Source organism: Rattus norvegicus, chromosome 10 (genome assembly GCF_021556685.1).
Source record: "Rattus norvegicus strain SHRSP/BbbUtx chromosome 10, alternate assembly SHRSP_T2T, whole genome shotgun sequence".
Classification (NCBI taxonomy): Eukaryota; Metazoa; Chordata; class Mammalia; order Rodentia; family Muridae; genus Rattus; species Rattus norvegicus.
In genome coordinates, this window is record NC_141543.1 from 90,156,231 (window position 1) to 90,170,822 (window position 14,592).

At 55.0% G+C, this 14,592-nt stretch overlaps 2 protein-coding genes across 19 annotated transcripts in view; one reads left to right on the forward strand and one right to left on the reverse strand.

Moving 5' to 3' along the window:
- The window catches only part of Rara (retinoic acid receptor, alpha), a 45,898-nt gene extending 38,687 nt beyond the window's left edge, over positions 1–7,211 (forward strand). For 14 of the 18 annotated variants that reach the window (XM_087569789.1, XM_087569792.1, XM_087569791.1 and 11 more), the window contains 6 exons: positions 796–937; positions 2,904–3,064; positions 3,206–3,382; positions 4,198–4,402; positions 4,793–4,951; positions 5,691–7,211. In XM_087569789.1, the coding sequence (XP_087425915.1) occupies positions 796–937; positions 2,904–3,064; positions 3,206–3,382; positions 4,198–4,402; positions 4,793–4,951; positions 5,691–5,908 (1,062 nt within the window). In that variant the 3' untranslated portion in view covers positions 5,909–7,211. 18 annotated transcript variants of the gene reach the window in all.
- Positions 7,212–12,410: 5,199 nt separating this feature from the next.
- Gjd3 (gap junction protein, delta 3) lies at positions 12,411–13,247 on the reverse strand. The gene has a single exon (NM_001100765.1). The coding sequence runs from the start codon at positions 13,245–13,247 to the stop codon at positions 12,411–12,413; it is 837 nt and encodes a 278-aa protein (NP_001094235.1).
- Between the last annotated feature and the right edge of the window lie 1,345 nt (positions 13,248–14,592).

The window sequence follows — 14,592 nt, forward strand, 5'->3', positions numbered from 1 at the left end:
CCTGTCTGGTTTGTCCTGTCTCATTGCTCCCTGGTCAGGTCTGTTTCCGTGCTAGCTTAGCTTACATTGCAGAACCCCGGACAGCGTGGCTTTTCTGTGACTGTCTAGTATGTTTGTCTAGGTGGTGGATATCCTGTTGTCTTGCTTGCAGTGGCCTCACGCTGTCCCTTCATGGCCTCACTAGTGTACATGACTGACTGCACAGTCCCCTCTTGGCCTCATGTGTGTGTAACTGTACAGCGTCCCTTGTCAGCTTCTCCTGCTGCTTTTTTGGTCTTTTGAGACAGGGTCCTCTCTTTTTTTTTTTTTTAAACAGAATTTGACCTGGGACATTGCCAGACTCTTAAAAGGGTCCTCTCTGTTATGCAGCTCTGGCTGTCCTGGGACTCTATGTAGACCAGGCTGGACTCAGAGATCCACTTGCTTCAAGCCTCCCAAGTGCTGGGATTAAAGGAATGTTCCACCACACCTAGCTCGTCCTGCTGTCTTTTCTTGCTGTGTCCCGAGTCCCAGATGCCTCCTTTCCCATCTCCAGCCTTGCGTGTCCTATGTTCTACTCAGCCCTGAGAGTTCTTTTTTGGCCTCTGAAAGAGAAATCAGGTACAGGGATATAGGTTGGGGAAGACTCCAGGCCAGCCTGTGGGATAGCGATAGGCCTGGACTCTCCCAAAGAGAATCCTTACAGGAGAGTCATCTCCCCCCATCTCTTACATAGGCCATAGCAAAAGCTTAGGGTAGCAACCAGGCTGCTCCCACTATGGGTGTGGATGACCCGACTCCTTCTCCCGTACCCAGGGCTTCTTCCGACGCAGTATCCAAAAGAACATGGTGTATACGTGTCACCGGGACAAGAACTGCATCATCAACAAGGTGACCCGGAACCGCTGCCAGTACTGCCGGCTGCAGAAATGCTTCGAAGTGGGCATGTCCAAGGAGTGTGAGTGTCGAAGGGCCAGGGGCCAAGCCCCACCCAAGGTGGGGCGTGCAGGGGCACCGTGTGTGTGCCTGTGTGTACATGTGGGAACGTGTGTGCCGTGATGGGCGGGCAAGCTTCTAGTTGAGGATGCTTTGTAAGTAACGCCGCAAACCTGTGAGTCTGGCGGACTGTGTGTCCGTGCGTGTGTGCATGCGTGCGTGTGTCATTTGGTGTTCAAGCCCCAGAATGCACAGAGCCATCCCATTAGCACGGTGCTTATGTGCTTGTGCATGGGGTGCCTGCCCCCAGGATAGCTTTCTTCTGGGTTTCGCTTGCCTTTGGGGTGTGGCTCGGTAGCTTATCCCAGTCTCTCCTGTATCTTAGGGGAGGGGCCTGAACTCCAGAGGGTGTGAAGTTGGTTTGTATGTATAGGGGGGCTGACATAGGACCCCTGAAGCCATTGTCTGGATAAGCCTGGAACCCAGAGTTAGAAGAGAATTGGGCTTCTCAGATCCCAGAGGAAAAGGGGTTTCCAGTTTGGACTCAGCTGAGGCCCTGACAGAGGGAGGGACAGAGGGAGGGCTGGACAGGGAGACCCTCTTGTGTTGAATCATGGGTGTTGCCGTGGTGACCAGTGATTGATGATGTCAGAGATAAATGACGCTGACAGACGCCTCCTTGTCTGCGTGGCCGTTGCCATGGAGCCTGAGCCTTGGGGGATGAGGTGGGGGAGGGGGCTGCAAGACCCCCTCCAGCCCTTTGTGGGGAGGGGTGCAGAGAAAGATGGTTCTGACTAATGCACCAGCAGCCCCAGCCAAGAATCGGGGGCTGGATATCCTGCTGCCTTCCGTCACCAGAGACTGGGAGTGCTGGTCTTGCACTCGCTCAGGAAGTAGTGCCCGTCCTCTGCAGAGTCTATGACAACTTGGGACGTGCAGAACTGAACCTTTTGGTAAAAGGGCCGTCACTTCCTTCTCCCTTTGCTCCACCTTCCTCCTTTGAACTGTAGAAGGACAGGACACGAGGGTGGGGACCCCCTCTCCTTCCCACAACAACTCCCCCTTTCTCTCCCTCCTTTCCCTCTCCCGGCTGCTCTGTGCCCCGGAGCTGAGCAGCTGCCATTTCAATAGAATTAAAGCTTCCGAATGATAAACGTCTTGTCACAGCTGCAATTTTCTCTTCCCAAATTATCCCCCCACTCTGCCTCTCCCTCTCCCTTCTCTCCCCTGCACTTTATTGAATTTGCAGAATCGACATGAGTGATCTCCAAATTATGCCAGCTCCCCCCCACCCCAGCCCCCTCCCCGGACCCCCCCCCACCCCCATCCTTCCTTCCTCCCGCGTCAGCAGCCGCCACAGAGGCCCTGTGAGTGATTGTGTGTCTGGGATAATCGGCTGGTAACGACCCCATCGCTTCTTTAAAGCCGAGTGGTGTGTGCGGCTCAGCGCCCCCCGGTGATTTGTCAGCTCCCCAGCTAATGGGCCAAGAGATTCCTCTGCCAGGGGCCCCCCATTCTTGGGTTGGGGAGCCTTATTCCCTGTCCGCCCAGGGAGCTGCTCTGAGCCAGTCTTAGGGATCCCCCAGGGAGACTGCTGCCAGGAGCGCTGAGACTCCAAGGATTTCTAGCAGGCGCAGAGCAGGGCTCAGTTTGCATGACTGCCAACCTGGGCACATGTTCTTAGAGTGTGAGCTCCGTTGGATGCCTGACAGAGTACCACACACTGACCAAGGGCATGTGTGCACATGTATGGCCTTGGCCAGTCATGGGGCCTAGAATAGGATTGAGGACATGATTCACATAGACATGGAGGGTTAGTGTGGTGCACTGTTTTGTGTATATATCTGTCTCTGTGTGTGTCTGTGTGTGTGTGTGTGTGTGTGTGTGTGTGTATCTGTGTGTCCATCTGGCTGATGGATAGCATAGGCTGGGCCTGACCCCGAACCGGAAGCATTCACTCTAACCCACCCATGCCACCCTCCCCCCAGCGGTGCGAAACGACCGAAACAAAAAGAAGAAAGAAACACCCAAGCCCGAGTGCTCAGAGAGCTACACGCTGACACCGGAGGTGGGGGAACTCATCGAGAAGGTGCGCAAAGCACACCAGGAGACCTTCCCGGCCCTCTGCCAGCTGGGCAAGTACACTACGGTATGCCAGCCCAGGCCCTCCTCTGCTATCCTCCCTCTGTGTCCTACACTGTCAGGAAGTGTAGGCTGGGTGGAGGGCAGGCAGGGGCCAGGCTGAAGCGGGTGTCGTAGCTGAGGCCCTTACTCTCCCTGCCTCCCCCAGAACAACAGCTCAGAACAACGTGTCTCTCTGGACATTGACCTCTGGGACAAGTTCAGTGAACTCTCCACCAAGTGTATCATTAAGACTGTGGAGTTCGCCAAGCAGCTTCCCGGCTTCACCACCCTCACCATTGCCGACCAGATTACCCTTCTCAAGGCTGCCTGCCTGGACATCCTGGTGAGAGTCCGCCCCTGTTCTTCAACCCCGGGTCCCTGCCCCTGTAGGGTCTGTTCCCAGCCAGGCAGTCACTTTCTGATGCTTTCCCGGAGTCCACTGTGGGCTCCTGTCCACCTAGCTGTATCACGGGAAGGTGGCCATTCCTGGGAGCAGGAAGTAGAGGGGCCTGCTGCTGGGACACAGTGCTGGAGCGTTTGGTAGCCTGAGTTGTGGATGCCGGATGTAGTAAGAATTGTCCGAGTGAAGGCTAAGAGTAGGACTCCCGGTAATGTCTTCCAGACACATCGTAGGTAGAGAACTAGAGGCACGGACAGGTCTGCTGGGAAGGGGAGGGTGTCATGTGCCCGGTCCCCAGTGCACAGATGTGGGAGGCGCCATTGGCACAAAGTGTTGAAGCTGAATGGGATGGTCCTAGGAACAGATCTGCCTTGTTTCTTGCTGGCTGGAAACTCCTTTCCCTCCTGATTTCTCTATACGAAGGCAGCATGGCCTAGATCTGCTGGCCAGAGCAATCTCCTGGATACGCATGCGCGTCTATTTAAATTTAATTACAATCAGACTCAGTTCAGTCTCCCGGTTGCATTAGCCACATCTCGAGTGTTCAGCAGCCACATGGGGCCGGTGGCTACCGTCTCGGATGCTGCAGACAGAACCTTTCCATCACTGGAGAAAATTCTTGTCAGACAGCCATGCTCTCTGGCTGCTTGCCAGGGAGAGAGAGGCCTCCGGGGGATGCTGGAGCTGGTGTGCCAGGGGCTGGGGCAGGACTTGGGGGCGCTCCAGCCTCTGAACCCGTATACATCCTCTGCACCCAGATTCTGCGAATCTGCACGCGGTACACACCTGAGCAAGACACAATGACCTTCTCAGATGGACTGACCCTGAACCGGACTCAGATGCACAACGCTGGCTTTGGCCCCCTCACCGACTTGGTCTTTGCCTTCGCCAACCAGCTGCTGCCCCTGGAGATGGACGATGCTGAGACCGGACTGCTCAGTGCCATCTGCCTCATCTGTGGAGGTGGGTGAGGCGCAGGTGGCTCTCAGGAGGCGTCACCCTGCTGTAGTGATGATGGTGGCAGGGGAGACCTGCTGGGAATCCCCTGCTTTCTGTGAGGGGAGCCGCCCGCATTGGGGCAGGGGTTTCCATATCCACCAACACAGCTGCTACGGAGAGCTTTGAGAAGCCCACACCCCACTCTTGTTTTAGAGTATAAAGTATATCTCTTGCCTACGAGCCCAGAGACCCTTCCTGGCCAGGTGTGTGGGAGCAGCCTTCTGCCCTCTGTGGCTTGGGCACACCGCCCCCAAGTGGCCATATCTGGGAATGCAACTGTATTCCTGGTCGGTGGAGTTGGCTGGGGCTGGGACTGGGGCTGGGGCTCTTGCTCAGGGACAGTTTTGTGCTCAGACCGACAGGACCTGGAGCAGCCAGACAAGGTGGACATGCTGCAGGAGCCGCTGTTGGAAGCACTGAAAGTCTATGTCCGGAAACGGAGGCCCAGCCGACCCCACATGTTCCCCAAGATGCTGATGAAGATCACGGACCTTCGGAGTATCAGCGCCAAGGGTGAGTCTCCTGGTGGCCTTCACCTAGGGCAGTGGTTTCTAGCATGGGTGGGGGGGTCACGAACCCTCGGGGGTTACATGACTCACAGCGAGTCTCATGTCAGACATTCACATGAGGGCTCATAACAGTAACAGATTTGAAGTAGCAATGGAATGATTTTATGGTTGGGGTCGCCGCCGCCGGAGGAACTTGTGTATTAAAAGGGTTGCAGCATTAGGAAGGCTGAGAACTATGGACCTAGAGGGAGGCCCACCCAGGACTGGCCTGGGACCTGCTGTCCACAGTCAAGCTGGTCCCTCATGTCTTGGTGTCTACACGGTGTCTTCCTAATCGGCATGTCCCCATCTGTCTTAAGCCGTGGCTCTCTAGTTGTCACTTTTCCACTTTAAGACAAGCCTCTATAATAAGCTGTGTGGGTGTAGTCTGTGGAAAGGGCGTTTGCCAGCTCTGAGCCTGTTTCCTGTGTGTGTGTGTGTCGGTGGGGGGATGATAATGTTTGGAAGCGTCTGCTGGATAACCCTTGACACGGGGCATTGGGGCCAAACCTAAACAAGAAGCCTGAATTCACAATGTTTCACCCAGTCTCCACACTGGGGGCTCAGGAGAGCTGGCCTATGTCAAGTAACTGAGCCCCCAGGTGCAATGTGCGGTAGATGCCCACGTGGGTGGTACTGGTCCCCTCGCCCCGTGACCCTCCCCTTCTGGTCTGGCTCTCTGACCTCCCCCTCCTCCCCCACAGGAGCTGAACGGGTGATCACATTGAAGATGGAGATCCCTGGTTCCATGCCACCACTTATCCAGGAAATGTTGGAGAACTCTGAGGGCTTGGACACTCTAAGCGGACAGTCGGGGGGCGGAACACGAGATGGGGGTGGCCTGGCCCCTCCTCCGGGTAGCTGTAGCCCCAGCCTCAGTCCCAGCTCCCACAGAAGCAGCCCAGCCACTCAATCCCCATGACCACCTCGACACATGGACAGCCCTCACCCCTGCCCTGGCTTTCTCTGCCTTCCTACTGGCCATGTGACCTATCAGCCCAGCCCTGCTTGTCCTTCCGGACAGAACTGGGGACCTTCCAGGGGGGACAGGAGGGAGAAGGCAGTGACTCTGTGGACAGAGGCCTGGACCCTGAGATGGACTGCTCTCTCCTGGCAGCCTGGGCTGGCATCAGGGGCCAGGCATTGAGCCACGTGAGGACCTGGGCCTGAGCCCTCACCCAGCTTGCCATGTCTTCATCACCAGCAAACACCAGGGCCTGGCTCCCTGTCCTCCGAACTCAAGCCATCACCCCCCAGTTGGGGAACTTCCCCCTGCTTCGGATGGTGACAGAAGATGCCCAGGGTGGGGGAGACCCCCTGTACATATCCTGCGTACCAACCCCCAGATATTAATTCTCGATGGTTTTGTTTTTATTTTAATTTTTTTTGTTTTGTTTTTTTTTAATAAGAATTTTCATTTTAAGCACATTTATACTGAAGGAATTTGTGCTGTGTATTGGGGGAGCTGGATCTAGAGCTGAAGGGGGTGGGCCCTGGGGATGGGCAGGGCTCAGAAGGGCTCCCCTCTCCCCTGATGTCCGAGCGGATGCTCCCACCTCCAGTCTTTTCTCCTCAGTTTTCTCTAATACTGTGAAAAACTAACTTTCCAAGGCCACCTTCCCTACCCTGTGCAGGAAAGCAGCTCCCTCCTCCCTTTGCCTAGCCACTGGGTGTGGGCATCTTGGGCAGCTACCCCTGGGAGGAGGAGATCCTGGCTTTTGGCTTGTCTCCTTACTCACCAAGAAGCAGGGTAAGGGTGAAGCTAGGGCCCCTGGGATGAGTAGGCTGTTACTCCTCACTGCCCGTCAGAGCTCACTTCATCCAAGCCCCAGCCCCACTGTGAAGGGGCCGGCTAAGGGGTCCAAGTTTACCCCAGCCCCCAGCCTCATAGCCACCAGCACCCCATGGGGCCCTCCAACACACATGCGCATGTACTCATGCGTGGACACACACACACACACAAACACACACATACACACACACACCTCTGGCCTGAGTTCCTCCAATTCCCCCCAGCCTACCCCTAACCCCTCAGCCCCCTCCTTGCCCCGCAGGACGGGACTCCAGGGGGTCCCCTCCCCTACACCCCTGGGCTGGGGGAGCAGGCTCTACCTTGCCCTCCTGCCTGGGTGGGGTCTCACCCTGGAGCCCACTGGTGCACTTGTTCCTGCTGGGTTTCCACTGAGATCTACTGGAGAAAGAATAAAGTTCTATTTATTCTATAATGCCTCTGCCTCTCTGCCTCTCCCCTCTCTTCTCCCTGTCTGGGCAGGGGACTCAAGATGGGGTGCTTTCTACAGGCCCAGGGTCACAGTGGCTAAGCACAAGCACTAAGTACCAAAGGCTTGGCCAGTGTTTCTCCAGGTTGCTCTCTGGTGGGGTCTGGTTCTGGGAATCCCTGAGAGCTGAGATAGAACACAATTTGGCAATGCCCTCAAACTGGGGGCAGGGAGAGTTTCCCCCACAGCAGGGAATTCTGGGAAAGGAGAGCCAGCCGAACAGGAGGAGAAATGATGCTCCCCACGTTCTGTGAGATAAGAAGCCAGCCCTTGGCCTCAGAGCCCCTGGCCTTGAAGTTACCCAGTGACAGACCAGTGGCTACATTTGGCTACACAATCCTGGAGCTATCCGTTCCTTGCTGCCATATCTCAGTCCAGAGAGGCCAATGTCCTTCCTTTTCCAGGGTGACACACAGTGGCAAGTGGGGGATCAGCACTCAGGGTCCCTGCTCAACTCAGGGTTGTTCTTTGGGGAAACACTTCTGAGACACCAGATGCTCCGTCCTTGGTGGGGAAGCTGAGCCAATGGGTTCCCCCCCCCCAGGCTCTAGTCAGTTTTTAGGTCAGCCACTTGGTGGCAGCAGCTGTTCACGAAACTGTCTCAAGGGAGCCTTGGGAGGACTTCTTCACTAGTAATTTTCTAATGTGGTTACTTAGCTGAAATAAATGTACACAGGTTTCCAAGAACCAATATGCACTTGGGAGGCATAGGATGTAGGATCACTACAAGTTCAGAGCCAGTCTGGTGTTACAAGTTCCAGGTTAGCCTGGACTACAACAGTAAAATCTTGCCCTAAAAAAGCAAAAACCAGGGTGTTTGCTATCATTGCGTTATAGAGCAGGAACAAAGAACAGGGCTGGGTGCTGGAGAGATGGCTCAGCGGTTAAGAGTGCTGACTGCTCTTCCAGAGGTCCTGAATCCAATTCCCAGCAACCACATGGTGGCTCACAACCATGTCATGAGATCTGATGCCCTCTTCTGGTGTCTGAGACGGCAACAGTGTACTCATAAAAATAAATCTTCAAGCGCAAGGCCCTGGGTTCGGTCCCCAGCTCCGAAAAAAAGAACCAAATAAATAAATAAATAAATAAATAAATAAATCTTCATTTATTTTTGGTTGGGTGGGATCACTTTTTTGCTGTGAGCGTTTGTCCTGGGTGCTCAAAATGATTAACAACATTGTTGATCTCTGTTGGTCTTGCTGTACAGCTGGGGCAAACCTGGAATTTGAGACCCTCTTTTTTTTTTCTTTTTTTCGGAGCTGGGGACCGAACCCAGGGCCTTGCACTTGCTAGGCAAGCACTCTACCACTGAGCTAAATCCCCAACCCCTCAGCCTCTCTTAATAACCTCTTAATAGCCTTTTTTTCTTTTTCAAGATTTTATTTATTTAATGTAAAAATATCTGCATGTATGCCTGCAGCCAGAAGGAGGCACCAGATCTCATTACAGATGGTTGTGAGCCACCATGCAGTTGCTGGGAATTGAACCCAGGATCCCTGGGAGAACAGTCAATGCTCTTAACCACTGAGCCATCTCTCCAGCCCTTGTCTCAGCCTCTCAGATTCTGAAATTACAGTTGTGTGCCTCCACACACAGTTCACTCCAGCCCCCTCAACCTTCTATTTTTGGACAGTCTTGGGTATCCCAGGATGACCTTGAATTCACTACATAACCAATTCTGCATTTCTGATCCTCCTGCCTCTACCTCCCAAGTATTAGGAGCCCCATGCCTGGGGATCAAGCATGGTTTCCTGTTCAGTAAGCACTCCACCAAACTAAACTCTGTCTGCAGCGTGTACTCATAATGCCTCCTCGTAGGCTGGGGGAATGTCCCCTAGAGGCAGATGCACCCCTAGCTGAGTTCTGTGCTGTGCCAAGACTCATCTTCCGCGAACAGAGGGACTCAGAAGATTGGTAAAGTCAGAAGTGTTTCCCCGCCGAGACTCAGGAAACTTTGTGGGTGAGTCCCCCTTCCTTCAGGACAGTAACTGTGTGGGATGGGGGTAATCCGGTGGCTTTTAATGATCAGAGTTTGTCAGCGGCTCGCATCTGTGTGTGAGTGGATATGGAGAAGGTGTGTTTGCAGAGGCTGGGACAGGGGTGGCAGGAGCAAGATTCAACCCTGAAAGGAGATTAACGCTGGCAAGACGGTGTTCAGAAGGAGCTGGCGGGGCGGGGCGGGAGCAAAGGCTGTGGGCAGCTCTAGGCACGTGTGGTCCTGAGCAGCGTCTGCAGGGGTTGAACAGAGCAGACACAGGAGATGCTGATGACAAAGTCAAAGGGGAGGTGTAGGTGACTGGTACCTTACAGAAAATAAGCTGAAGATGGCAGGACTACAGCTGGCAGAGGAGGTCCCACGGGATGGAGGAGCCAGTAATGGAGAGGAACGATTAAGAACAGTCGGACTGTTTCTAAGTTGCTGGCCACTCCCTACCACAGTCATCGGTGTTCACTCAACTCCAGCCACACTTGTCTCCGCTGGCTTTGGCAAACCTCCACCTCAGGGATTTGGCACTGACCACCTGAATGCTTTTCTTGGAAACGGCTTCATGACTGGTCTCTTAAGTGTCACCTCCTCAGGAACATCGCTCTCCCCTTATCTTTTCTGATGTCTTTCCCACCAGAATGCAAACTCTGCGAGGACAGAGGTACCATCCGATAGCCCAACATCCGGATCTGTGCTGCATGTGTGCAGATTGGGCTGGTTTGAACTGGCATGCGCCTTATGTGGAAAGTACGCTCTAGATTTGTGTGAGAAAAAGGACAGGAAATACCTCCGTGATCCATCCAGACATGGATGATGCACTCAAATGATACTATTTTTGGATAAAGTGGGTTAAAGAAAATCACACTACTTACACCAACCATGCCTGTTTCCTTTTGCTTTATTATTATTATTTTTTTTTTTTTTTGGTTTTTTTTTTCCCCCCCGGAGCTGGGGACCGAACCCAGGGCCTTGCGCTTCCTAGGCAAGCGCTCTACCACTGAGCTAAATCCCCAGCCCCCCTTTTGCTTTTTTAATGTGGTTGAATGAAAATTGGAAATTACATTGTAAATTGGACGGACATGGTGGTGTATGCATGCCTTTAATTCCGGCAGTAAGGGACAGAAGCAGTCGGAGCTCATTGAATTTGAAGCCAGCCTGGTCTACGTAGTGAGTTCCTAGCCAGCCAGGGCTATGTGGAGAGATCCTATCTCAAAAATCAAAATCAAACCAAACAGTAAATTTACATTGTGCCTCATATGCAATTGTATTGAATGATGCCGATCTTGAATCAATATTTGTTGAGTGACTGACTACCTTTGAATGGCAGCTGCACATCCACAAGTATGCTCATGTGGAGGGCTCCAGGCTATAGACAAAGAGCTACTCAACATCTGAGAGCCAGGCATGTCCACGGGGAGGGCGGGCATGAGCTTCAGTGTCGTGATGGAGTGACTTACTAAATGTCATGCCCAGATGGTACAGGGCTGGAACACAGGACGCCTGACTCTAGCTTGGGGCAGAGAAAGCCATGCCTGGAGGCACGAGTTTCCTTCAAATGAGTCCAAACAACAAGGACTGGCAGTGGTGGGGGGAAGGGCTTCGTGAAGTAAGACTGCACCTGAAGCGTGACTAAAACTGGCATCCCACGTGGGCATGCTTGCTGGGGACAGAAACTTCAGGCTGGTTTGACAGATGGCAAGGTGGGGGTGGAGGCCCAACCAAGGGGAGCCCAGTGTGCAGGAAGCCTGGTGGAAAAAGCTGGTTGTACTCCAAGGACAGGGAAACGCCCCCCCCCCCCCCCCCCCCCCCCCCCCCGCCAAGTAAGGCTATACAGGAAGCTCTCAGGTGAGAGATCAGCTCATAAAGGACAGAGGAAGGCTGGTGTGGGAGAGAATGAACAGTTTGGGGTATGGGGGCTTAAAGCAGGGCCTGGGCAACCTGACAGAGCCACAGGTGCTACGGAAGGCGTCAGCCCTGCTCTGTCAGGATTTATCACTTGGTCCCGGTGAGACTATTCAGAATGGCCACACAGGTGACAAAGGAGGAAGGCAGGTGAGAGGACAGACAGAGAGGTGTGACCGAGCCATAGCTGTGTGGCATCTCTTTGAAAGTCTGGGAGAAGTAGGGCTAGTTGCAAGGGAATGGGGACTCAAACATCTCTCATTGAAGGGCAGTTTTCCTTGAGGGTGGAAAGGACTCAGGCCTGTTTACAGATCACAGGAACAGTGATGGGTGGGACCAGAGATGAACTAAGCCAAAAGAACAACATTGTTTCAAGTCCACCCCCACTCCCAGTCTCCCTCCACTGTGGGGCTTGGCTACCCTGCCTGGTCACCGGGTGCAGAGCACAGATATACAGGCTGATGATTGAACCAGTCTGTTGCTATGGGGGACACTGATGCCCTCACAGGTGGCTGGGTTAGGTTGAATAGGGAGGAGGCCATCTTGGCTGCCCCGGTTTTGGGTTCTGGGAGTGACTGGCAGTGATGGCAGATGCACACACAGAATGTGTGTGTGTGTGTGTGTGTGTGTGTGTGTGTGTGTGTACACAGAGCTTATACAGGATGGGTGCATGTATCCACCCTCAAGGACATACATGTGCGTGTCTGTGCACACAAGCATGAACCGGAGTCTGTATTTCCCGTCACTGAGGAGGTGAATACTTGTGTACACACGTGTGTGCGGACCCTCACAAGCGTACACATGCAAACACATACACAGCTCACAAAGGTTTACTGTTCTCGAACAACCAACCTATCTGAGTGTGTCCAGGTGTGCTTGTGTGCACAGCGCTCACAGAGAATCACTTTTCTCTGAATTAGCGGGGGACCTGGGAATGTTGCCATCACTGTCGGTTTTGTCCCTTGTGCAACAATCAAGTCGCCCACTGCTTGTTTGCCTCCTCTCAGGGGACCCTCGGTGTCTTTCCTTTCTTCTGGGATCACAGCATGGAGGAGCCTCCCCGATTCAACACGGATGCTATAACTAGCGACACCACCCTCACCCAAACCCCGGCGTTCCACTCTGCGTATTTTCCGCTCAGGGGGCCCCCTCTGTTCATCTTCTGCTCAGGCAGGGTCCTATGCAGTCTTTCAGAAGCCACGTCTTCTGCCTCCAAAGACCCAGGTGCTGACATCCAGCCTCCGATCTCGCCGCTAGATGGCCAGGTCCTGGCGCACGGTGGCCAGCGACGCTTTGCTGTGGCCGCTGCCGCCCTCGCCCTCGCTGTCGCCGGCCGGTGAGCGGTGCGCGTAGGCTGGCGGGCCGAAGGGGTCCGGATCCCCGCGCTGTGAAGGCAGAGAGGGCGACGGCGGCGGCGGCGGGAGCAGCTTGGCTCGCTGGCGACCCTTCCAGAGCAGGTGGCCCAGCTCCGCCACGCTGAGCAGCGCCGACAGCAGCCCGACGGCGAAGTAGAAGACCACGAAGACCGTCTTCTCGGTGGGCCGGCTCACGAAACAGTCGACCGTGTGCGGACAAGGTGGCCCGGCGCACGCGTAGTGCGGGGCCACGCGGAAGCCATAGAGCAGCGCCTGGCCGCCCAGGAAGGCCAGCTCGGCGAGCAGGCGCAGAGCCACGCTCAGCAGGTAGCAGCGGCGCGCGCGGCGGGCGCGCAGGGCGCACGGGGAGCACGGCACCTCGGCACGCCCGCGCGCGCACGGCGGGGCCGGCTGCGCGCCACCCGCCTCCTTGCTGGCCTGGTGCATGGAGTAGATGACGAACAGCACCGGCGGGGCCGACAGCAGCAGGATGTGGAACAGCCAGAAGCGGTAGTGGGACACCGGGAAGGCGCGGTCGTAGCAGGTCTGGCGACAACCCGGCTGCAGCGTGTTACACACGAACTCCTCCTGCTCGTCCTCGAACACCGCACCTCCCACCGTGGCCAGCACCAGGATGCGGAAGATCAGCATGATCACCAGCCAGAGGCGACCCACGAGCGGCGACTGCAGCTGCACGGCGTCCAGCAGGGAGCCTAGGAACGCCCACTCCCCCATGGTGCTGGGGACGAGAAAGGGGGTAGTCAGGCTGGGACGGACTGAAGCCCCCTCCCATCCCCCTCCCTCAACAATCTCTAATATCGGAGGGCGCTAGGGGAAGGAGATTTTATGGGGTTCAATGAGTGTGAGGATAGGCCAGCCTCAATTATGGGATTCCTTCATCTGGGCATAGAGGGGGACTGAGGAGGGATTCCCCAGCACCCCAGGCCACGGGCATGATTGGCTAGGGAGATCCTGAGGTCTCCCAGATTCTAGGTTCTTCTGCAGGGCCAACCTTGCTGGCCTGGCTTTTTGCACCAGGATAATTTCCAGGAGCAAGAGCGGCTGCTGGCGTCTGGAATTTCACATTCCTTCTGTTTGAGACCCCTGGGAGCAAGGGGAGGGCCTGGCCCAGTTAAGCCCCCACTGTCTTCTTTCTCTCTCACCTCGCAGCAGGGAAGGAACGCCCTTCAGGGTTGGAGGCTGACACAGAAGCCTGTTGTCCTAACTTAGGGATCTCTCACCCTCCATCCTCCCTTCCTCTCCCACCTCAGCCAAGGAGACCGGGAACAGCCCCCTCTACTCTTCTCTGACAGCAGTTGTCAAGCATCTCCTGTAAGCTTCCCCAGACACACGGAATACACCACGTCCCTGTAGACCCTTAGTGGCCTCTAGATGTCCCCAACCCCACTTACCCTGGGACCTGGGCCTTAGAGCTGAGCGGAGGACCTTGGGAGACAGCTGGGGCCTGTCCCTCTGGGTCCCTCTTTCATTTTCCTTTTTGGATTTGGCTGGGATGGACGATAGGACAAGTATGGCTGAGAGGGGCTAGCTCTCCCCCTTCTCTTAAAGGGACAGGGTGACCTGTGGTCTGGCTCCACCCTGGGAATAGATCCAGGGCCACACCCCCTGCTGGGTCCTCCCTGCCCTCCTTTTCCACCCCTTAGCCCCTATGCCCATCCGTAGCCATGACTCCATCTGACCATGGGCTGAGGCAAACTAGAGCCTCGTAGTTTGTTTGTTTGTTTTTAATTGAGGAAGCCAGGGAGATCAATCATGGGACCTCTCTCCTGACAGACTCCCCAAACTGAAGACTAAGTCCACCACAAGTGACTGAACCCCCTTTTGAAGGTGGTCTGGTAGGCCGGAGAGAGATACCTCGGATTTTAGGGAACAGCAAATATCTGATGGCCTTTTTTTTTTCTTTTTTGGCTTTTGGCCCTGCCACTATTGGACCTTGGGTGAGCCAGTTAGGTCATTAGAGCTAAGATCTCTTGGTCTGTCACTTGAGCCAGCTAGACTCTGAGACCCATCTTACTTTGTTCTGAGACAGAGTCTCGCTGAGTAGTTTAAGCTGGCCCAG